The sequence below is a fragment of the Lucilia cuprina genome, chromosome X (assembly GCF_022045245.1).
Source record: "Lucilia cuprina isolate Lc7/37 chromosome X, ASM2204524v1, whole genome shotgun sequence".
NCBI classification, from domain to species: Eukaryota; Metazoa; Arthropoda; class Insecta; order Diptera; family Calliphoridae; genus Lucilia; species Lucilia cuprina.
The window spans coordinates 2,031,808-2,057,685 of record NC_060949.1 but is presented as its reverse complement, the minus strand read 5'-3'; the positions used below and the strand labels follow the sequence as shown (position 1 = coordinate 2,057,685).

Below are 25,878 nucleotides of genomic sequence, written 5' to 3'. Positions count from 1 at the left end.
TGGGGGCTAGGGTCAAATGAGGCCCGATCACTATAAAAATTAGTATTGTCATTTACTGTTCTATAAAACTAATTTTTGTTGATTTTTGTTGACATTATAATACATTTAACGTAATTATGAGCCTAAAGACCCGATTCGGGGGGTACGGTTTTATGGGGGCTAGGAGAAATAATGGACCGATTTCAACCATTTTCAATAGCGATCGTCCTTGAACCTAAAAAAGAGTATGTGCCAAATTTCATCAAATTATCTTGAAAATTGCGACCTGTAGCGTGCACACAAGGTTTACATGGACACATAGACAGACAGACGGACATAGCTAAATCGACTCAGAAAGTGATTCTGAGGCTATTGGTATACTTTAAGGTGGGTCTAGGACCAATATTTTTGGATGTTACAAACTTCAGCACAAACGCATAATACCCTCCCCGCTATAGTGGTGTAGGGTATAAAAACTGAATTCAGCTATTGATGTTATGGACGAAATGCAAAGAGTAAACAAAGTATAAAGACTAAAACGTATCTACTAAAAGATTTAGATACAGAAATATTTTCTAAAAAATGTTTAAATGAATTAAATCAGTTTAAAAATTACGATTTAAAATTTATTAACGTAGATCAATTTTCAACAAAAAAATCGGTAGAATAGGGTTATAAATTACCAATTTTTTTGGTCTAAATAACACCGGACAGTAATGTAAATAAATTAAAAAAACATTAAGGTCTTATTCTAACTGTATAAAATGGGAACATTTTATACAGGTGTAAAGTGCGATAAAAGTAATGAAAAGGGAAAATGTCCTACAGATACAGTACAACCGGATGAAAAGGAAAATTATTTTGTGTTGTATGCAACAAATATGGCCACCCAGCTTCATACAAACGATGGGAAAAATATAAACAATTACAACAAAAAAATAGATCTAAGAGAAAAATACAATTTGAAAATAAAAACATTAACACTGGCAAATTTACTAATCCAGAGTTTAGTTTTACAAATGCTTTAAGAGGCAGTAATATTGAATCAGAAAAATCAGATAACACAGCTAATAATTCATTATTTTTTGAACTGAAGAATATGTTAATAAACTTAAATAATCAATTTTCTAGTCTACAGACACAATTACAAATTCAATCAGCTCGTATTGATACAATATTTTCTATGTTACAGATATAAAAATGGATAATAATCAGATAAACTTGTTAAGAAAAACTCTAAAAATAACACATATTAATGTAAACTCATTAATAAATAATAGTAGAATATACGATAGCAAAATTTTTTAATTGAACGTAACCCAGATTTAGTTCATTTAAATGAAACTAAATTAAAACATAAAATTCAGTTTTTTAATTACGATGTTATTAGAAGAGATATAATTGGTGCTATAAGAGGTGGAGAAACAGCCATTTTAATTATGAAAGGTCTAAAATATAAAACTTTTACAAATAATACTATTAACTTTTTAGAAACATGTATAATAGGGCGGGTCGAAAACAGGCTTTTCGCTCGGATCAACTTCCAATAGTGAAATTACGTTGTATTTTAACGTCAAATGGAAGACTGTAAAATATCATTTAATTATTTTGATGGTAAGAGCCCTCGCATCGCCGCCAAAGTTTGTAAATGCGTTTATATGCAAAAATGACACTTTTTGGAGTTTTTCAGAAAATGAGGCTTTAAGTATTAATTTTTGCACAATTTTATGGCAAAATCGTAATGTCTAATGGTTTCCATCAGGGTATAAACGTTTGAGTATTTTATGGTCTCCACTAATAAAACATAATCTCACTTGAGGTGATACGAAAGTGCGAGGTTAATGTAGACAATAGAGTATTCAACCAATTAATCGTTGTTCGGTTAATCGATTAATTTTTGTCGATTAATCGTTCGAATAAATGAAAATTGTCAAATTTCAAATAACGAATAAACCGAATAATTTCAATCGATTAACCGATTAATAAAAACTCACTATTTAGCAGTAAAATTACTATATATTTTCTACAAAATGTAATATTTTTATAATAAATTTTCTTCTTTTTTAATTTCTTAGTCATTTTTATATAATAAAGAAAATTTATTTGATGATTTTTGAAAAGAAATCACGGAAATAATTATATCGCCTTTATTTCTACAGCAAGTTTTTTGGGAACATAACTGTGTTCTTGAGTACATATTTCTTTAGCAACAGTTATAGTTGAACTATTGTTCAATGGAAAGTATGAATTTTAGAACTCATTGAAAATCTTAAAAACAGTAATTTCTTTATATAGAAAAACATTTCACATAAACAGGAATAACTTCTAATATTTCGGAAAAAACTAATCATAGAATTGAAGTGAAAGATGTGAAAATAATAATTTTGTTTATAAATCGTGCAAAAGTTATTTTCAAACATTAAAAAATCTATGCGTGCAGGAAACTGTGGACAATTAGTATTAACTCCTTTAAACTTTGAAATCCTTTTATAAGGACACAAAAATCGGGGTATGCTATTCTATTTTCACATGCTTATCCACTTTTCCATGTGTGAGTGCTATTTTCAAAATTGTTACAGGGTGTAATATGAAGAAAATTATTATTAAAAGCAATAGTAACATCCCGTTTCCCTTTATTCGAATAACCGAATAATTTTTAATTATCCGATTATTAACCGGCTAACGTAAAACCTCAAATAATTATTTGTCGAATAAACCGAATAAGACAAAAACCCGAATAATTGACATATAAACATATAACTTTGACAACATATAACTTTGAAAAGTTATATGAAGTAATACACTACATCAGTGCGAGCGAGACGCAAAACTGTCGAAAGCCAAGCAACAAACACAAGCCTTAACGCCACTGCCACAGTCCTCACCGCTCGAAATGCGGAAAGGCAACAATTATGTTCAACCATTAATCTTAACCGCAGAGATATAAAGAAATTAATTAACAGCCACTACAGCGCAATCGACAAAAATAGTACTTATAACTTCACATCTCGGTGGTACAAGGAAATTAATAACGACAGATCATCTATTTATGGCTACATGGCGGACAAGAGATACGTAGGTTAAACTTAATCAAATTCCTTCGTCTTTGATTAGGACACACTAGAGCATACAAGCGCAGCGAGCTCTCAATAGAGCTCCCTGGTTTATTTTCCAACACACGTACGTAACTACCAAATTAAGAGAATGAGAGCTTGGAAGTTTTTTGATGGAGTTATACATAGAGAAATCTCTATTGTTAAACATAAAGATAATTTCTTGTTTGTCGAAAGTTATACCCTTATACCCTTCACTTTCGTGAGGAATAATAAAAATAATAGGAATTTAAATAAAAGTGAATCAACGACATAAACTGCTTAACAAATATTAATTCCTGATACACAAGCCTATTTACAACATTATCCCGTAAATATTTTCAATTAGTTGACATTTATAGCACCGTATATGAGCGCAAAAGTACTTGGAGGATATTTTTATACACGTTACATTATTTCTTTAATTTTTAAAAACCTTCCATTATTTTTTTATTTTTATTTACATGGAAAATATATTAACATTATTTTACACTTCGTTTTTTGTGTTTTTGTCTGTTAAACAATAAATTTTTAAAATATTATTAAAAGGTAATTTTAAAACATTTTTTAAATGAATAGATCCAAAAGATATTGTAAAAGGTGAAGAATCATGTATTTAAATATAAAAAAAAGAGTGTTATATTATGAAAAATATAAAGAAAACTTCAAAGAGTGTAAAAATTTTGAAAATAACATTATGCCTCAAATGTGTTTGGAGAAAGAAGTCACACAAGAACACGAACCCCAAAGGATCCCAGAAAAAAATATATTGAGGCAAAAATTAAAAAAGTGAATAATTAAAACTAAACCTACTAGAAGCTGCGCGGAAGAATTGCTTGCAAAGTGGAATACTTCTAACTACTAAAATTGCAGTTAAAAGTATTACAGTTAAAAAAGTGGAAGATATTTTCAGAACTATGCAACGGTGGAATTAGATGTTAACGTTAATGGTTTTAACATATTCAAGAGTTCTAGAACGCAGCCTATTCTTATCAAACTCGTAAACGTTAAAGAAATGCTTTTTTAAAGGCCTTGTTGAAGAAGTTAATGTTTTAAATGGTAGCCTTAATATTTCTGGTAAGACTATTTCTTTACAATTTCGAAACATGTGTCGTAATACACCAGCAAAGTCATTTGCTGGTGTACAAAATGCACACAGGTGGCCAAAAAAATCAAAACACGTACAGCACAGTTTGCGGAAATTTAATTGAAGATGAAGGTTTTGCAACAAGAAAATATCCTGAGCATCATAACCAATCGTTTTTGGGAAAACAATCGCCACTGGAAAAAATAAGAATGAAAATGATTACGCAAACACTATTAGACAGCATACATCTACAGTACTTTTCGCTTATAGTCCATTCCGCTTAAAGGCCAAAAACGGATCTAAGACAAAACAATCTATTCACTTGAAGCTTTTTTCGAATTTCATACAAATTATGTATTGATGCATTTTAAATACAGAATGTCTTTTGAAGTGCATTTAGACTTTGTCCAGTTCGAAATATATCACCAAAAGTAAGGTTTTTTGTTGCATTTATCGATTTTATATACATAAATAATTTACTAACCGTTAATTTTTTCTAATTTTTTATTTTTAGTCAACAAAAAGTGTATCCATTGTGAAGAGCTCACTATTAAAGTTCAAAGTTTAGAAGGTCGATTTGTAATATTTGTTTTTATCATTTAATAAGTTTTGTCGACTTTTGTTTACATAATACATCATTTAAATAAATTATAAGCCAAACCCTATTTGGGGGGTACGGTTGTATGGGGGCTAGTCGAAATAATGGACCGAAGCGGGTGTGCCAAATTTCATCTAATTATCTGCGGGTGTGCCAAATTTCATCTAATTAATGCGCACAAGGTTTACATGGACAGCCAGCCAGCCGGCCAGACGGACGGACGGGCATAGCTTAATCGACTCAGAAAATGATTCTAAGTCGATTGGTATACTTTAAGGTGGGTATTGGACGAATATTTTTCTATGTTACAAACATCAGCACACACCCAATATACCCTCCCCACTAAAGTGGTGTAGGGTATAATAAAAGCTTTATTGGCTTATGCAAAAACGATTATTAAGTTAACAATGGTTATTAAAACCTGTTTTTATATGAAAAAAGTGTGTAGCAAACAATTGTTAACTTTACTAATCGTTTTTGCATAAGGCCCTTAACCCTCTGGAACCGACGTGCATTATTTATAACTTTTTTACCGACGTAGTGTCTGCTGGACACCATTTTTTGAAAGCTTATGTTTTCTAAGATCTCGTTTTGAAACCTACTTAAATTATTTCTGTTAATAGTTTAAGGGTCTACGTAATTATTTTATTAAACAGTGATTATTGACAAGTTACAAATTGAAAAATCAAAATTTTCTGATTTTTTGGTGTCTGTCAGACTACCACGTCAGTCCCGGGGGTTAATATTTGCCTTTTTGTAGTTACGACGAATGAAATCGTTATTGAAAGGAAATGTTGGGCGATACCTAAAAGAAATTTTTGGACAATATAATCATGGAGTAGATGGTACGCATGGAAAACAGAGTATCAAAAAATTTTAAAATTTTTATTCTGCATTGATAGGTAAATTTATCTATAAACTTCTTTATCGTTAAAAGCTTTGCATAACGTATATACTTATTTCGTTATTTAGATGTCATTGCTGCAGTTGCTGATGATCCAGATACTACATTAAGAAAAGCCTTTCAATCACAGAAAAAAAGACTGTTTAAAGCCAACCGTTCGGAACCGAAGTAAGAACAAACCGTAAAAGCTGATAACGAGTCATCTATTTAAGTGTTACATAATATTTAATAGTTTGACTTTTTATTACAAGGTTTACCTTTTAGATTCACAACAAATGTGAAACTTTGAAATGGCTTCTTTATGTATTTGAAATACATATTCGTAACTTTACAGAAATTAATTTTACGCAACATACATTTTTTTCATTAAATGTTTAAAAAATAAGTATCCTGTCTGACCAACCTGAATGAAATCTAGTGCAAATACATAAGTATTTTCATAAATAAAATAAAAAATCATTAAATTTTTCGAGTAATAATTTTTTCTGGGGAAATTGGGGCAAATCCACCAAATATGAAGACTTTTTTCATATAAAAAAAACTAGTAATATATTAGTTCTAAAACACGCAATCGGTTGAAAAAGTAATAGTATACTTCTAGAACTAATAGTACTAGTAATTTTCCAAATGGACTCAATGTAAATTTGAGCATAAATTATTAAATTAATTTTATTTACTCTCTTTCACTGAGTGTGCTGCTTTCGAAATACAATAAACATATTTATATACTAGTTTTTTGTACCCCGCGTTGCCCGGGATTTGAAGTGATTTATAATATTAAATCTATAGATCAATTAATATTGTCTTTGCTTTTTACTCCTGAAATTAATATGTCGAAATTTAAATCTACATTCAAACTATATAATTCAGAACAACTTTTACAAAATTTATAAAAACCACATATTTTCTTCCTTTTCAAAACAATTAAAAATATTAATACTTAAAATTTTGGATTTTTAAAAATTTAAACTCTTTAAAGCATTTGAAAACGTACTTTACTAAAAACTAAGAAAGCTAAAACCAATATGTATTTCCTCAAGAAGCCTTCATACGATCACAGTTTACTCACGTTAAGTCTAATGAAAAAGTAAGATATGGAATTTTACCGTATTTCAAAAAAGATAATAAAAATCATATGATTTATACTTTTTGTGTTTACACGATTGCTATAAAACAATAACAAAGTAAGATGGAAAAGGCTGTTTCACTTTTTTTGAGTTTACAGAAAATACATCTCTGATCTAATGCAACGAAGGGAGTCATACGAATGTCAAATTTTCCATCAGTATTTTACTCAATGTAGTAAGGTTTCATTACATATTTTGTTTAGACGATTGTATCCGTATCCTTCTACATAAAATTTTGACAGATCATATTACTTGTGTGCTCGTGTGAAGGGGCTTTAAAATAATTAATATTCATTGACTTAGAGAAAAAGTGTGTACTAATTTTTCCCCTTTCTGATTGATGTTTCAAATAATTTCTATAAATGCTTTCCAAAACAGTCTTGAAGTATGTGGTTCAAATTTTATAAATTTCGGTTCAGTCGTTGTCATAATAATATGTAATTGCATCACAAAATTTAGTAAAAATATTGATATTTATAAATTTAATATTCAGACAAATTCAATAACTTTATATCATTTTAAGATTACACATCAAAATTCTTTCCTTTTATCAGTAAATTTTTAGTTTATTAAATTTTTAAAATTTTAAGTATATAAATAGAAATTACTTTTGTTTCTTCATTTAAAAAATAATAATTTTATATTTCTATTTAAAATTTCTTAAAGTCCTTATGAAAACCCCCTTTTTAATTTAATTTTTCTAAAATATATCTTTTGACTGATTATAGCAAAATACTTCTCAAATATTTGCATATTTCCGAAAAAGTACCTAAACTACACATAATTACCCGTTAAGTTTGAATTACCCACATGCCTATTTCAAAGCCCCACCCCCCCGCCTTGGTACAACTTTCGCAACTAATATTTCGCAGTAAATATTTCTGACCCTTTAAAAGTTTAATCGAAAGTATTTTTATCATTTTCATTTTTAACCAAACTTTCACAACGGAAAATTGCTAAGAAAAATTTCTTTTGCTATGTTAGATCGTTGGTAGTAAAATGTGCATGTGTCTAATAACACTGCCAACTTACAAATTTAGTTTTGCAATATTGTCAGTCTGACAAAGTTGCAAAAAAAAATTATAAGTTCAGACGATTGTTAGATATTTTCTGAACATTTTACTGACAACGTTGTAAGATCTGACAACTGTGTATCACAGCTTTTACAGTTAGATAACTAAAACGAAAATTATTTCACATAAGAATATACAAAAATTCGTTTTCAAGCACAAAAGTACCGATTTTACCAGTTTTCGGACTTCTCCCAATTTTTGATACCAGTTTTGTTCCAACTTTTACAACGCAACTTTGCTAATACATATTTCTGACATTTTAGAATGCTAAATCGAAAATATTTTCGCATTAAAATAGCCAAAAATATTTTTTTATAAACAAAAGTACCAATTTTTTCCCATTTCTCGTCGTTTTCACCTATTTTTTACCTCTTCTGGTCCAATTTTCGGAAAGTTATATAGCCTAATGACGCTTCCAGACATATATCGTTCTAAGTTTCAAATTTGAAGAAAATTGGTTCATCCGTTTAGGCGTGATTGACGCACAAACAAATAAACAATCTTACAAAGAAATTTATAATATATATTAGGATTAAATCTGTATTGTATGCGGTTTTTTTTTCTCATACTAAAGAAGAGTGATAAAATGCTTAAAGCATGCTCTATTGTAGTGTTGAATATATTCTAAAAAAACACAGAAAGGTTTTTCATTATTCCCTACACCACTTTAGTGGGGAGGATATATTGGGTTTGTGCTGATGTTTGTAACATACAAAAATATTCGTCTTATACCCACCTTAAAGTATACCAATAGGCTTAAAATCGTTTTCTGAGTCGATTCTGGTCTAAATCTGGCTGGTTGTCCATGTAAGCCTTGTGCGCAAGGTACAGTTCGCAATTTTAATAATTTGATGAAATAATTTAATAATTTGATGAAATTTGGCGCACACTCTTTTTGGCCCAAGCACATTGAAAATGGATAATATCGGTTCATTATTTCTCCTAGCCCCCAACAATCGTACCCCCGAGTAGGGCCTTTGGACTAATAATTAAGTTCTATTATGCCAACAAAAGTCGGCAAAACTTACTTTTATAGAACATTTAATGGCATTACCAATTTTTGTAATGGTCGGGCCTCATTTGACCCATACAAACTCTCTTCAAAAAATGACTTGGAGGTCAAAATTCACATATAAACTTTAATAAAACTTTTAAATTCCACATAAATAACTTTGAAGTTGACATCTACCAACATTTATAAGGATAGGAACATATATTCCCTTACTCCCCTTTGAACCCTCTTGTAAAAAATCTCTTTTTTGTCAAAAAATAAATAAAATTTTCCGGAATAAAGTTAACAAACACACGAAATGCTATATTTTTTTAAATAATTCCCATTTTTTACATACTGACTGGTGTAGGGTATCACATGGTCGGCTATGCTCGACTATACATTCATGGGGGAAATGGGAAAAATCCCATTAAGAAGTAAACGCTTAAACGACAGAGTTTCTCAATGAGAAATAAGTCACCTAAAAGTTTAAACTTTAAACCATAGATCAACGTTCTTACCATAGAGTATATATATATAGGCGAAACTGAAGGGGTTTTCAAAGAAAGATTTTTATTCTCTTCACACAGACGAGCTCTGAGAGAATAAAACAAACTTGTGAGAACTAAACGCACTCACTAAACATCAAATTTTCTTCACAAAATTACGAGGATATAACCACTTATTAGTTTTTCTTATCACTTAAACTTAATGTTTATTATTTTATTCAACACTTTTCATTTATTTAAAACCCCGAAAATAATTTATATTTTACAAACGAAAAAAAAATATTTTTTATTTTTTGACATTTTATTTTAATTAAAATTGAAAAATGAAAAGCTGTACATTTTAGTATTGAAAATTAATAAAGTATTTTACATACTTTTTTTAATTCAACAAAAAAATAACAAAAAGACGTGTTTATAATACGTTTTGAGATAAAATATTTTTTCAAAACGATAAATAACTAATATTTTCATTCACTGCCATATAAAATTTCAATAATAACACACAAAGAATAACGTCCAAAAAATACATTTTTTATTTAGTACCTTTTGAACAACTGTGATTATTTTTGTGCTTCTACTAATATATTCTCACCAGTTAGGTCTTTGACAGGGTCCTTGACAATTAGTTTCGCCTATATACTACTATATGGTTCTTACTATGATTTTCATTTTAATAATACAAATATTTTATATTAATCCAAGAGAATTTTACATACACGAAACAAACCTTACATAAGTTATATGGTATAACCCGTATTCTGTTTTTTATTTTCTGATTGTTACTCCTTTTAAAATTAAATTTTAAATTTTAAAAGCGATTTTTATACTCTTCTTCGTAACTCTTACCCTTAATGTTTCTTACAAACTTACATTTAAGATAATTTGAGTGTGCTGATTTTGAAAAATAATATTTTTTGAATTGTAGCTGTCAGTAGTACTCTAGATGGTTATTTGACATTTGAGAAACAGTCATCAATAATTTTTATGAATATTGTTTTGTAAAATATTATACATTTATATCAATACAATATATATTAAATCCGTATTGTCTGCTGTTTTTAAGATTAAACTTTAAAACATATATTGTTCTGAGTACGAAAATATTCACTATTTACAAGCACACAACACGATTGGACAAGAGCAGAACAAGATTTTAAATAATACAAATATTTAATTTAAATCCAACAGCATTTTTCACACACGAACCAAATCTTTTACGTACGAAAGCACATATGTTATGTGGTATAACCCGTACTTCTTTCTTTTTTTTTTTGATGGTAAGATCTTTTTAAAGGAATTTAAAATTTGAGGTACATACAATTATAAAAAATACTGTAGTCATCCTATTAAAATTTGAATGTCAAACGAATAAGGACAATTTCCATATTTATACAGTGAATCAAGTAAGTTTTTTGCCTACGTTTTTTAAGAATTTTACTTTTAGTTAATAAATCACATTGGAAAAAATAGGTAAAATAAATGTATGTTTTCCAATTGAGAATATAGTTTGTGTTAAATTGGAAAACCAAGAAATAATATAAAAACAAAGTTTGATACATTTGTTGTTGCATTTTATTGTTTTTCAGTAGAATTTGCAGGTCAATGAAGTATTTTGAATATTTAGAATTCCGGTTAATTTCGATCAGTTTTTCAAATTATTTGTTGGAATTATTTGTTAAAGAGACACATAGTACGTATATTATTGTGCGCTATTGTAAGTTATTTGCGTTTAAAAGTAGAAAAAAAGAAGTAAGAGTGCTATATTCGGCTGTGCCGAATCTTATATACCCTTCACCATAGTTTATTTTAAACATATTAGTTTTATAAATTTTTAATTTCTTGAAAAAAATTAATTTACATAAATTGAAAAAAATGGAATTTTGAATAAATATGGTAAAATTTACGAAATATTAATTTATTCAAACATTTTTGTTCATTTTAAAATAAATTTTCTAATTTTAGTTCAAAATTATTCTCCACACGAATTTTCAATTTTTTTATGAAAATAATTTGTTTTATTTTTTATGAAAATAATTTGTTTTTTTTTATGAAAATAATATACTTTTTCTTAAATTTTATAAAAATGTTGTAGTTTTATTTAATTATAATATAATTAATATCATTATGTTTAATTTCGCTAAAATTTAAGAAAAAAATATTACGAAAGGTTTTCGTACTTTCGTAAAAATAGAAAAGGGTTTTATTAAATAATATTTCGTATTATACACGAAATTTTTGTAAATATTACGAAAATTGAAGTTACGAATTTTTTTTCGTAAAGTTGAGCATGTATTATTTTCAAAGTACATTATTATTACACCAAAAGCAAAACAAAAAGAAAAACAACAATGCTAAATAAAATAAAAAACAAAATACACAATGCAATTAAATTAACAGACATCTAAACATTCATAACAGAATAACGAAATAAACAACTCAACAGAATTCACAAAAATAAAATACACAACTCAATGACGCCAACGTCATCCAAACATACAAAACGAAATACACAGCTGAATAAACCCAAATACATCTACACACGCACATGTACATCTTTAACCAATTCACAGTGTTGTTGTTGCTTTTTTAATAAAGCATGATACAAATGTGGATTTTTTGATGAAATTTTCAGAGGTTGTCTCGGATTTTTGCTCATATCTCCGTTATTTATAGACCGATTTTGCTGATTTTAAATATCGATCTTTCCGAAAGCATGTCTAAAGGAATTATTGAAGATTCGGATCTCGCCGATATCTGGGGACCTCTAAAAACTGATTTCAACAGACAGACGGATCTAGAATATATATATACTTTATAGGTTGGGAAAATTATATTATAGAAATTACAAACGGAATGACAAACTTATAATAATACACCAATTCGGCTGAGCCGAATCTTATATACCCTTTACCATGATGTGGTAAAAAAGTCAGTACCTGTTCAAATCACTTGAACGTGTTTTTTATATTTTATAAAACATTTTATATTATTTAAATTTATGATTCTTTATATTTAGTGCGACAGCGCATGTGTCCAATACTAAGATAAGAAAAATCAACCATTGTCTTGTCACACATGCCTTTATGATATTAATTTTTATCACTTGCGAGCTATACCCACGCAGTGATAAGAACTTTCACTTGATAAGATTGAACGCACATTAAGTCGCATGAGTTCTTATCATAGTCCTAGTTAGTTTTAAGATTTTTATATTTAGTTAGGCCTATTGGATACAACAATACAGTGCATACATGCGTTGAAAGCCATGAACTTCAATATTTGAGACGCTGATCCAATAATTGCCAGCATTGTGATCAGAAAACTGGATAAAGAATGTTTGCTTTTATATGAGCAGAACACAAAAAAATCCAAGGAGATTCAGGAGTTAAGAGATGTGCTGGAGTTTCTCGAGCAGCAATATCAAGATTTGGAAGCTTCAACAAGTAAAATACAACATTATTTTAGTAAACAAACAATGAGGTCTACAACTTTGTTTACAGGAAAACGCAGTTGTCCTTATTGCAAAAAGTCAGGACACGAAATCTACTCATGCAAACAATTTTTGGAGTAACCCGTCACAAATGGTGATACAATTGTCTTAAACAAAAAAAGGTAAAAAATGTTTAAGTGAAAACAAATGCCAAAAGTGTGGAATGTTTCACCATACAACTATACATTTTGAGAAGCAAAAAGTTAATTCAACAATAAGCACGAATACATTGAGTAGCGTATTGCTAGCTACTGCTCAAGTACGTGTAAAATCTTTACATCGGCAATTTATAACGTTAAGAGCTTTGATTGATCAAGAATCCCAAATAACATCCATAAGTGAAGAAGCTGCACAAATTTTGCAATTGCGCAGAATAAAAGGCTTGAACAGACAGTGGTAGGAGTGCCAAAATAAAAAATAAATCTGGAAATACATCCAAGATTTATAAGCAACGAGAAGATAACAGCTGAAGCTTTAATATTACATAAATTAGTTTCGACGCATCCCGATATATCATTTAATTATGATGTGTAGAAATGGAAAATTTTCACCCTGACAGACCCTAATTTCAACAGATCTGATAGAATTGATATAATAATTGGTGTACATCGGGAAGATATAATACTTGGACAGAGCACTAAAATAGGATGGATTCTCTCTGGGGTGATTCGTGTAATCCGTGACAGCAAGAGAAAATCAGTGGCTACAACTAGCATTAAAAGGTTCTGGGAGATAGAGGAAGTAGAAGATGAAAATACAGCAGTCGAGAATGATAATTGTCTACAACTAGAGTTGCCAGATTCCGATTCACAAAAAGCTGGACAAAACAAAAAAAGCTGGACATAAAAATACTGACAAAATGTTAATTTTGGTTTTGTATAAATAATTTCACAGTGATACACCAAACTACTTTTGTCATATCGCGACTTATCACTGCCTATATCTCTGGACTTTTGGATTTTTATGCAAATATACTATTTGACATCCCTTAATCAAAAATTCTATAAAATATAATTTGTTAATAATTTTAGTTTTGACCATATCTCCGATTCTTATAGACCTATTTTACTAGTTTTATATTGTTTATTTGTTTACTAATATATTTAATACGTATTTTCAAAAAAACTTCACATAGGACTTTTTGGAAAACAGTTTTTATATTGAAAAATTTTCCCATTTAAGCACAGATTTGAAGATTTCTTTTGAAATATGAGTTAAGAGAATTTATGGGGTATATTTGACCAATTATAATAACGTGTAGCGAATGTAAGCATTGCATCCATAACTTCACGGCTAAATCTTTGCATGTATAGCGATCATTGATCGTCGTATGATTTTAAATGTTTTTACAACTTTTGTAGGGAATAAAATTTCCAATATTTTGGTAATGATTATTTTCGCGAGTCATCATTTGATTTCATTTTCCTTAGCTATGTTACTTAAGAATATCAGTTAGATTTATACTAATAAATATCTCAGAATTTCGACTTATTATCACAGCATCTGTTTATTCAGAATTTTAAATTAGTCTAGAAATTGCAATTTTACTTCCATTTGAAATTTAATTTTGTGGACTTAAGTTACTCCCACCAAATTTCATAAAAATCGGAATGGTAAATATACTTCGTTTTTTTCATATAAGTACCATATGTGCTTTAAATAAGAAGTTCCTATAAAAATATTAACGGAAGGACGGACAAGATTTGTTCGCCCGATAAAGTGGTTTTAAGCTGATCAGTGCACCTGAAGGTAGTAGTAATAATATTTAAAACAGGGACGATATGTATTATTATTTAAAAATATTACAATTAAATGAACTCATTGCATTCTTTAAAATTTAATTATCTAAACTTAAATTTTTTCGGTTTAGTCTGTCACATACATATTTGCATATGTATGTAAGAATTAAAATTAAATACTAAAAACAAAACAAAAAATAACATTTAGTTGTATAACATAAGTACAACATAAAAATTATTGCCAAGTTATTGTAGTAAACTAAAAAAATTCTATTTGGCTGGACAAATTAAATTTTAGCTTGAAACTGGACAAGCACCAAAAAAGCTGGACAATCCAGCCAAGTCCAGCCAGGGTGGCAACCCTATCTACAACTGTATGCCGATACAACAAGAAGAGATGAAGATGGTAAATGTGTAATCAGGATTCTTTTAAGAAGGCGATTGATCGTTTTATGAGTCTAGAGAGGCGACTTAACGAAAATCCATTATTGAAAAGCAATGGATGAATTGCTGTTAATGGGCCATATGGAGAAAGTTGATCCAACCTTTTACCTCATCAAGCAGTAGTACGAGAAAACAGCCTTACAACAAAAGTAAGAGTGGTGTTTTACGCGTCTTCTAAAACGACAAATGGTAGAAGCCTGAATGACGTGTTGCAAATAGGTCCAAAGCTACAAAAGGACATATTTGACATAATTACAAAATAGAGGTCTTGGAAATGTGTAATATCAGCGGATGTTGAGAAAATGTTTCGCCAAATAAAAATCTACAAACCGGATCAAGAGTACCAATATGTTTTATGGAGAAGGAATCCAGATAATCCGATTGAGCAATACAAATTAACTACTGTAATCTATGGTACAACTTCAGCCCCATTTTTGGCGACTCGAACCCTGATCGAAATTGCAAACCATTGTAAAAATGAATACATTGCTGTGAGAATTAAGGAGGACTTTTACATGGATGATTTGTTAACTGGAGCTGATACGCTACAAGTGTTTGGATATTCAAGAAACAATATCCAAACACTTGGAAAAATTTGGTTTCCACTTAAGAAAATTATATGATACTAGCTTATAACCCGCTACATTGTAAGCGGGACGTTTTATAGGCCGTTTGAAGAACGAAAAAGTTTCCTTTTATGATTTCTCACTTTATCCGGGTCATACATACTTAATTACATGTTTCTACGTTCAGTATTATAGAAATTTCAAGAAGTACCTTTTGAAGAACGATAAAGTTCCAAAAAGTCCCCGTTTATAGGTTCTCATTTAATCCGGACTCTACATACTTAATTTCATGCTTTTAGGTTTAATATTGTAGAAATTTCAAAAACTACCTTTTGATGAACGAAATAGTACCAAATAGTCTCCCATTATGGGTTCTTACTTAATACGGGCCATATATGCTTAATTTTATGTTTCTAGGTTCTGTATTATAGAAATTTCAAAAAGTACCTTTTGAAGATCGATAAAGTACCAAAAAATCCGCTTTTATAGGTTGTCATGTAATCAGGACTCTACATACTTAATTTTATGCTTCTAGCACAAAGTATACAGAGATGTCACTTTTGACATTTGAAAAAGTCTAAAATCAGCTTTTGTTTGATATTGAAATTGTTTGGTGAGAAGAGGTATATAAAATACAGCTAAAAAAATCATTGAATTCGTTTTGTGCGAAAGAGAGGAAAATAGCTTTTTGCTCGTGACGTCTCTGTATACCCTGTGCTTCTAGATTCAATATTATGGAAATTTCTTAAGGTACATTTATACTAAAAAGTCCCCTTTTATGGGTTCTCACTTAATCGGGCCATATACGTTTAATTTCACGTTTCTATGTTTAATATTATAGAAATTTAAAAAAGTACCTTTTGAAGAACAAAAAGGTAAGAAAAAGTCCCCTTTTATGAGTTCTCACTTGATCCGGGCCATACACGTTTAATTTCATGTTTCTACGTTTAATATATCAAAAAGTACCTTTTGAAGAACGATAAAGTAACAAAAAGTCCCCTATTATGGGTCCCCTATTATTAATCCGGGCCATTCATGCTTAATTTCATGTTTCTAGGTTTAGTATTATAGAAATTTCAAAAACTACCTTTTGAAGAACGATAAATTACCAAAGAGTCCCTTTTTATACAGGTTTAGTTTCAGGTTTCTAGGTTTATAATATTTTAGATATATCAAAAAGTACCTTTTGAAAAACGTAAGGTACCAAAAAAATCCCCTATTGTGGGTTCTCACTTAATCCGAGCCATTCATGCTAAATTTCATGTTTCTATGTTTAGTATTATAGAAATTTCAAAAAATACCTTTTGAAGAACGATAAAGTACCAAAAATTCCCCTTTTGATGGGTTCTCACCTAATCCGGGCTCTACATACATAGTTTCATGCTTCTAAGTTCAATATTATAGAAATTTCAAAAAGTACATTTAGAAGAACGAAAAGTACCAAAATGTTCTCTATTTGAGGTTCTCAATTAATCCGGGCCATACATGTTTAATTTCATGTTTCTATGTTCAGTGTTATAGAAATTTCAAAAAGTACCTTTTGAAGAACGATACAGTATCAAAAGCACCCATTTTATGGGAAATCACTTAATCCGGGCCATATATGCTAAATTTCATGTTTCTAGGTTCAGTATTATAGAAATTTCAAAACGTACCTTTTGAAGAACCAAAAATACTCCTTTTATCGGATCTCACTCAATCCGGTCCATACAGGCTTAATTTCATGTTTCTATGTTCAGTATTATAGAAATTTCAAAACGTACCTTTTGAAGAACCAAAAATACTCCTTTTATCGCATTTCCTAATTAGTGAGGTTCGACCAATGTTCGGTGTTTGGCGAAATTTTGACCGAACACCGTACGCCGAACTTTTTATAAAATGTTTATTTATCATATTTTTACATCATCAAAAAGTTTTAAAGTTTACATTTCGACATGTCTTCTATATAAGGTTCGCTTTAGAAAATTACTAACGTTCATAACAGGCTTAAAAATACTAGTATTTTTATGAAACTATACTCAAATTTTTTTTTATGAACCAAAATTTCATATAAGGAGTGAGATCGAAAAATTCTTAACATACATATATGTTTATAAAAAAGAAACCACTAAACTTACAGCTTTATTTTTTTTATTTGTTTCAAATTATTATTACAATTGACAACAAAAAGTACCTTTTGAAGAACGAAAAGTACCAAAATGTTCTCTATTTGAGGTTCTGACATAATCCGGGCAATACATGTATAATTTCACATTTCTGGGTTCAATTTCATGCTTCTAGGTTCAAAAAGCACTTTTTGAAGAACGAAAAATTATCCAAAAAGTCCCTATTTATGGGTCGCTACTTAATCCGACCCGTACATGCTTAATTTCATGTTTCTAGGTTCAATATTATAGAAATTTCAAAAAGTACAAAAACGTTTTTAAAACTTTAAAAATTCATATTTACCTAAATTAATTTAGCTTTATTTAAAAAAAGTCCATATAATTACCTCACAAAAGTATACGAATTTTTTCTGTACTTCATATTTGACTATGTTATACGAAACACAAAAATTAGAATCGAATGTTTATTTTGCTAAAAATTGTTTTAAGGGGTAACTATCATTTTGGGACATTTGTACCATCTTTTCATGTAATATCATTAAAATGGCGATGTTTAGCAATATTTGTATTTTCTTCACTTTTTTCCAGAGATAAAACCAAAATTTGTTATTGGGATTTAATATACCCCTTGGGGTATCTAAAAATAATATTTTTTGTTACAAGAATCTGTATTTAAACGTTCCAAGATATATTATTGGAATCATTCTTCTATACAATTTATTGGAACTCAAGTATATTTTTATAATACTAGGGTCAAAATTTTTCGGGGAAACTTGTCTTCTATATATTGTTATACGTTTTAAGTTTTTAATATATTGTGAAAGTGTACATCTCCAAAGCATGCCTCGAAGAAACGCCATTCAATATAGTGGAATCATTCTTTTTATAACCAATGACCTCTAGGCTGAATGTCATCATTATGGTCTAACTCAAAAATATTGATATCTTTTTAAATATTATCTACTATGATCAAAATAAACCCAAAATTTTGAACATACAGTTTTGTTGTAATGGGCAACATAATCATGAATGTTATGAGTAGTAAAAACTAAAGTATACTGTATAGGATGACGTTTTATTAAGGCATGTTTTGGAGTGCTACGATGTCTTGAAAATTTAAAATATATTAGTGCTTATATCTACAATAATTATACTAGCCAACTTTGTCGGAAAATATCGATCCTAGTGGTATGAAAAAGTCTTAAAATTCAGGTAATTTAATTAGAAACAGAAGAACGATACCAAAAATATATCATGGAATGTTTAAAAACAGATCCTTATAACAAAAAATATTATTTTTAGATACCTCAAGGAATCTATTAAATCCCAATATTAAATTTTGGTTTTATCTCTGGAAAAAGAGAAAAAATGGCAAATATGTTTAAAAAATTGTAATTTTAATGATATTATATGAAAAGACGATACAAATGCCCCAAAATTGAGGGCCAAATGGCCAAAAATAAATCCTTTCGTTTGATAGTAACCTCTTAAACCAATTTCGTAAAATATGGTCAATCATGAAATACAGGAAAAATTCGAATACTTTTGTGAAGTAATTTTATAGACTTTTTTTTAAAAAAGTTTAATTAATTTAAGTAAATGTGAATATTTAAATATTTAAAAAGCGTGATATCAAGGCTAAGGACTGTCTAGATTTATTTAACAAATAAATTTATTAATTTTGCATACAAAATATGTTATTAAATTCGGTTTCTTTTCATATTATACCTGAATTCGAATACTTATGAGAGACACTGTATATAGATTGTGAGATCTGACTCAACAGCAGAAAACAATGAAGTACTAGATATACGTTGGGATTGTAATGAAACCCTACGACGGACAATTTTTCCTTTAGAAAGCAGCCCGAAGAGGTCACTAAAATTACAAAACGCATTGCCTTATCACGCCTGGCTAAAATATTCGATCCATTAGGATGGCTAACACCGATTACTGTGACAGCAAACTTGTTTCTACAACATCTGTTGAGACTGCAATCCAACTGGGATGATCCATTGGATGAAAATCTTAGTAAAGAGTGGAACACATTTTCTCAGAACTTACCAGCACTAACAAAAATAAAGCGATGGATTCCACAAGCAAATCAATCATCAATTCAGTTACATGTTTTTGCAGACGCCTCGGAAAAAGCTTACGCAGCAGTGGTTTATGCGAAAACTAGCTCATCAATAACTATAGTAGCTGCAAAAAGCAAGGTTAATCCTATTAAGAACAGGAAGACTCTTCCAAAACTTGAACTGTGTGCGGCTCATCCAGAGCAGAAAATATTACTAATGTTCGTGAAATAAAACCCAATACGACAATATACTTAGATACTATTAACGAAATTAACGTATCTTCATCGTGGAATCTTGTAGTATATTTCGAAATGCGACCGTATTTTGAAGTGTTGAACAGAGCAGTGGAATTACAAAATCAATCGAAAGAATTATGCCCTAAACTGAATACGTTTAAATATCAGGGATAACGAATATGGAATACCAGGTAAATAAGCTCGAAACCAATAATGGCTAATTTCTCAATAACAAAATACGTAAAAGACGAGATGCACCTATCATGTATTGTTTGGCTTAATGGACGAGGATGACCGAGAGAGCATCGAGAATAACATGAAAAACCTGGTAGGCAATCAAGAAGATCTAAAAGTATTATCCAAAAAGCAAACATCAGTAGTCGATTCTACAGTTAATCTACGGAAAAGAACTACGGAAGAAGTAAATCTTCATTTTGCGGATATGAAAGCTACAATGAGGGAACGTCACTTTGTGTATAGGGAGTCTATACGATTCTTTATGATAACTAAGCAACTGCACGATTTATTAGATGAATGCAACGAAAGTCAAAAGGAGGCGATCGATTTGTTGCTTAGTTTAAATAATGGACAAATACACCCCGTATTGATTAACCCTCGATTCCCTCAGTCGGAAATCGCTAAAATTCAAGAATTAATTCCTGGAAAATTTATTCTGCCCGGAAAAAATAGTGGAACTGAGTTAAAAGAAATCTGGCATCTTTTAACAGGCACTGGATTATTTGTTGGAAGCCAACTGGTGATCGATCTGAAAATACCACTTTTCAATCGACAGTCGTCGCAAATCTAAAAAATAGTACCAGTACCATTTATTGAAGATACAACTTTCAGTTGTAAATACGAGAAAATTGAGAACCAACCTTTCTGGATTAAGCTTCACTATTCAAGCTATTCAAGACATATAAAAAGACATCAGCACACATATAGTTTTCCAATCAGCAGCAAATGATACTAGAATTGCCGCGGCAAGGGATTCTAACTTTATATGAAGATTGTACTGCACGTATTGATGAGGTAACATTGGTAGCAGTACAAAGAGATGAAGGATAGTTTAGGCAGTATATTTCAATCATTCTTGACGAGAGATGCCAACGTAGACAAAGGTAATTTCATAAAACCACTGGGTAACGTTCTTGTGAATATTGACCAAGAAATTTCTAAATTGAAGACACACGTAGAAGAGCTGAAAAAACAGAACATCAAGCTGAGAGATGTATCGTTTCATCACTTAACACTTTAGTTTTAGTGATAGTTATAATTATAATACTTATTCTATTATATGTAAGAAGATTAATTAAGTTAAGAAAAATCTCTGTTATAACCTTAGCCTTCCGCAGAATGTTCAACACTTGAACATATTTTTTATATTTTGTATTTTATAAAATATTTTATATTATTTAAATTTATGACTCTTTATATTTAGTGCGACAGCGCATGTGTCCAATACTAACATATGATATATATTTTCATCATATTTATTTTTATCACTTGCTTGCTATACACACGCATTGATAAGAAGTTTCACTTGATAAGATTGAATGCACATTAAGTCGCATGAGTTCTTATCATAGTTCTAGTTAGTTTTAAGATTTTTGTTTGTACTTAAGATTTTAATTTTGTAAGTAAAATCAATATAGTAAAGGATTGTTTTACTTACAAATAAAATAATTCTTACAGTACCAAAAAGTCCTCTTTTATAGTTTTTCCCTTACTCCTTTCCCTACATACTTAATTTCATGTTTCATACAAAATTGAAAAATATCTTTTGAAAAACGAAAAACTTCACTTTTATGGATTCTTACTTAACCCGGGCTTTTCATACTTAATTTCATGTATCTAGGTTTAATATTATAAAAAATTCAAAACGTAACTTTTGAAAAACGAAGGCTATGTTTCAATAACAACATAATAGTGCAGATTTCACTCTGCTACTCTTAATTTGCTGCTCTTGCTTTACATTGCTCTTATAAACAAGTACAATAACAATATTTACCGTATGGTAAAAATGGCATGGATAAAAAAATTTCAATTTTTATTACAATTTTTAGAGGTTGTCTCGGTTTTTTACTCAAATCTGCGGTATTTATAGACCGATTTTGCTGACTTTAAATAGCGTTCTTCCGGATTGCATATTTGATAAAATTATAGAAAATTCAGATCTCGCAAATATGAAAATAGTTTTGACCTTTAGAACAAATGCCATTGAACAGTCATATATATATTTAATTAAACGACACTCAGAATTAGAAAAAACGCTTAATTGTCTTTCAATGATTAGCGACTTTTATCCAAGGAAAACCATTGGGACCCAAATTTTTATTAACCTATGCCCAAATACAAACTATATTTCAGTTAATATGTCCATATATTATATAACATGTAAGTCGGGTCGACTTACCTACAAAAGTCAGTGTGCTAAAAACGTGGATTATTCTTTAAATAATAAAGCACTTAATTCCAGAATACTTTTACTTATTGTTGACAAAAAAAAAAAGAGTTCCCTAATTTCAAAGGAACACATTCCATTGTAGTATCGATAGAACAGTGAAATACACCCCCGTTGATACTCTACTGTCACCAATAAGTACCTTCGCCCTCTCTTGTACGTGGTCGAGTAGCTCCAAAATAGACTTTGAAGCTCCGGCCCACACATGATAGTTGTATTCCATTTTCGGTCGGATATAAGTGATGTAGATAGTAAGAAGATCAGATGGAGAAAAGTGTACACTTTAGAGTCAATATGATTACAAAAGCTAGACGGAGTAACAGCGTTGAACCTACCATGGTTATTAAAAACAAAAATTCGTTTATCTTTGAAACTATTACAATTACAATCTTGAAATTTGTTTACATTTTGGCTAATAAATTAGCGGACTACCAGTGAATTAAATACAAAAATTCGTTTATCAGAGAAACTGATAGAACTAAATTATTTAAATTTCACCCAAAGAACTTTAGTATTTATCTGAACATTTTGTAGAAAACAGGGCGGACATTCATTCGGGGAGGCTTGGAACCTCATATGAACTAAATGGAAAAAATCGTATATCTGAGATAATTTGCGTGGCATCTCACATATGTAACAAATTCTATATCTGAAATAACTATCCAGATCAAAATACCAATACTGTATCTTATTCATAAAGTAATGCATTCAAAATATGAGGTACTAAATCAAGATTTTTGGATATAAAAGATTTATAGTGATATACGGTGATGTCTTTGAGTGGCTGATTGTAATTAGTGTTAGTTTTATTGAATAAGAACCAATATTTTACAATTCTAATTATATTCAGAGAACTCCCTAAACATAAGGGGTTTCCGTTATGTAGTTTTTGTTTATGCGACCCAAAATCTCTATAACAATTTTTTTTGGAAGATCGGCCCATAAATAAACATATAAGGTCCCATTAATAAAATAAATTTAACGTTCATTACACCATCATAAAATATGGGGGGTATTTTGATTTTGTCATTCCGTTTGTAACACATCGAAATATTGGTCATAGATCCATATATGTTCTGGGTCCTCATTAAATTCTAAGACGATCTGGCCATTTGTCCGTCCGTCTGTCTATCTGTTGAATGCACGATAGAGTCCGAATAGAAAGAGCTACATAAATATTTCTTATAGGTAAGATTTATTTGGTATTGAAAATGGACAATATCGGTCCACGTTTTCGGATAGCCCCCATACAAGTGGCCCTTCGAAAAGCAGCTTTAACAGACATTACTTGTTTAGAAATACGAATATAGCGGTGAAATTCGACATAAGTATGTTTCTTATGATCCAAAATCACTATGCAAAATTTTATGAGGATTAGTCCATAATTGACCCTACCGCCCATATAGAGTCGCCTTCAGAAAATGACTTTAACGCTAATTACTGGCTTAAAAGTACTAGTATATAGATGAAATTCGACATAAGTAAGTTTCATACGAGTCAAAATCTATCTAAAAAATTTTATGAGGATTGGTCCATGATTGACCCTACCCCCCAAATAAGGTCCCCTACAAAAAAATACTGCAACTCTCATTAATGGCTTAAAAATACGATTGAAGCGATGAAATTCGAACCAAAAAGGATCGACCCACAATTGACCCTACACCCCTATATAAAATTTCCTTCAGAAAATTACTTTATTTCTTTTTGAAATTTTCAAAACATTGATGCCAATTTTATGTGAATAAACAGCATATCTACTGAAAAATTCACAAACAAATATGTGCAAGGACCCCATATCGGAATTCTGACGAAACTCGCCAAATATGCAGACAAATAATTAAATTATTAACTTACGCTCTAGTACTGTTCAAGATTTTTGTAAAAGAAGACCCCAGACATCTTTGGGATAGAAATCTTCAATAATTCTATTTAATATGCTTTCGAGATCTTTACTATATAAAATCAGCAATATCCTGCAACAAATAACGTAGATATGGGCAAAAATCCGAGACAATCTCCGAATATTTCGTTCGACCAGAACTCTTTAATAGTTTTGAAAATAATAATAATTTTCGTAAAAATTTCAAATTGCTATTATACATCAATTTATACAGTATTGCAAATATTTTTGTTATTATAAAAATCTTACCATTTCAATATTTCTTTTAAAAACAGCTGGAACCGGAATTTTGTTAGGATTTGATTTAACCTGGCGTATAATATCATTAATCATTTCTATAAATGAATTATTTTGACATTGCGAAAGTAAATCCTGTGCTATCTGAAAATGTATAAAAAATAATTTTGTTTAATAAGTTTTACTTTTTTAATAAAATAGTAATTGTTGATTTATTTTCTTTAAAAAATTATAATAAAACTGTAGTCAATGAATAGTCCAAGGTTGGCAACCGATACCGAATTATGATACATGTTAAAACTATAAAGCTTAGCTGTTAAATTTATTTTTTATAAATGATATTCCTAATTTGTACATTTTAATAAATGAAATGTATAATAAATTGCAATGAAAAATTGTATAAGTCAGTTAGTTTTAAAGAAGGATTTATGGACATGAAATCCGAGGAAATACACCTAGGTCTGTATCGGGCCTGTTGTTCGCCCCGTGACTGTGGTATGGAAACAGGTGTCATGTGGATTTAAAAAAAAAACTGGATCTTTTTAATATAAAAGGGACACATAGTGAAGTATACAAAAAAAATAGAATACGGTTGACCTTTCATATTGAAATATTTCTAACCCAAAGAAGAACAATAGCCTTTATAAGACCTTAATCGGATGCCCCTTTTTACGTCCACTATTTGTAAAATTATTATAAACCAATTTTGCAATCACAATATGCAAAAACTACTAACCCTATTAACATGAAATTTTGCATACCGATAGGTATAAGTTCGGAAAGAACTATAGGCTATATATTTAAGAATTTTATCCGATGTCACGCCCCTTTCTACGCCCACTTTTTATAAAACTATCTTTACCTATATCTTATCCTACAATTATATGAAAGAGAAAATCTATTTTTTACACTTTCACGTACAAAATGTTGAACCAAAATTTAGAACACTAATAGTTCCATTCTAAAGTGGATTAATGGGCTATATAAATTCATGATTTGACGTAACGATTCTACTTATCACTTTTTTCTACATAATTGTTATATATTCTAAACTTACAGAAAACTACTGAAACGATTTACATGAAATTTGGTATACCGATCTCAGGATCTGGGTCGGACCCCACGCCCCTTTTTACATCAACTTTTTGTAAAACAATTACTAAACCAAAATTACGTTCAGGCATACAAAAAACTACTGATCTGATTTTTATGAAATATAAAGCATTGTTCATATAAAATATAGATGAATTCATCTTCCA

General features: G+C 29.8%; 1 protein-coding gene across 1 annotated transcript in view; it reads right to left on the bottom strand.

Moving 5' to 3' along the window:
* The window catches only part of LOC111678283 (serine/threonine-protein kinase WNK1-like), a gene marked incomplete at its 3' end in the record, with an annotated part of 219,934 nt that overhangs the window by 115,739 nt on the left and 78,317 nt on the right, over positions 1-25,878 (bottom strand). Inside the window, exon 6 of the mRNA XM_046950156.1 lies at positions 24,632-24,763. Coding sequence (XP_046806112.1) covers positions 24,632-24,763 — 132 coding nt within the window. The remainder of the gene's footprint in view (positions 1-24,631; positions 24,764-25,878) is intronic.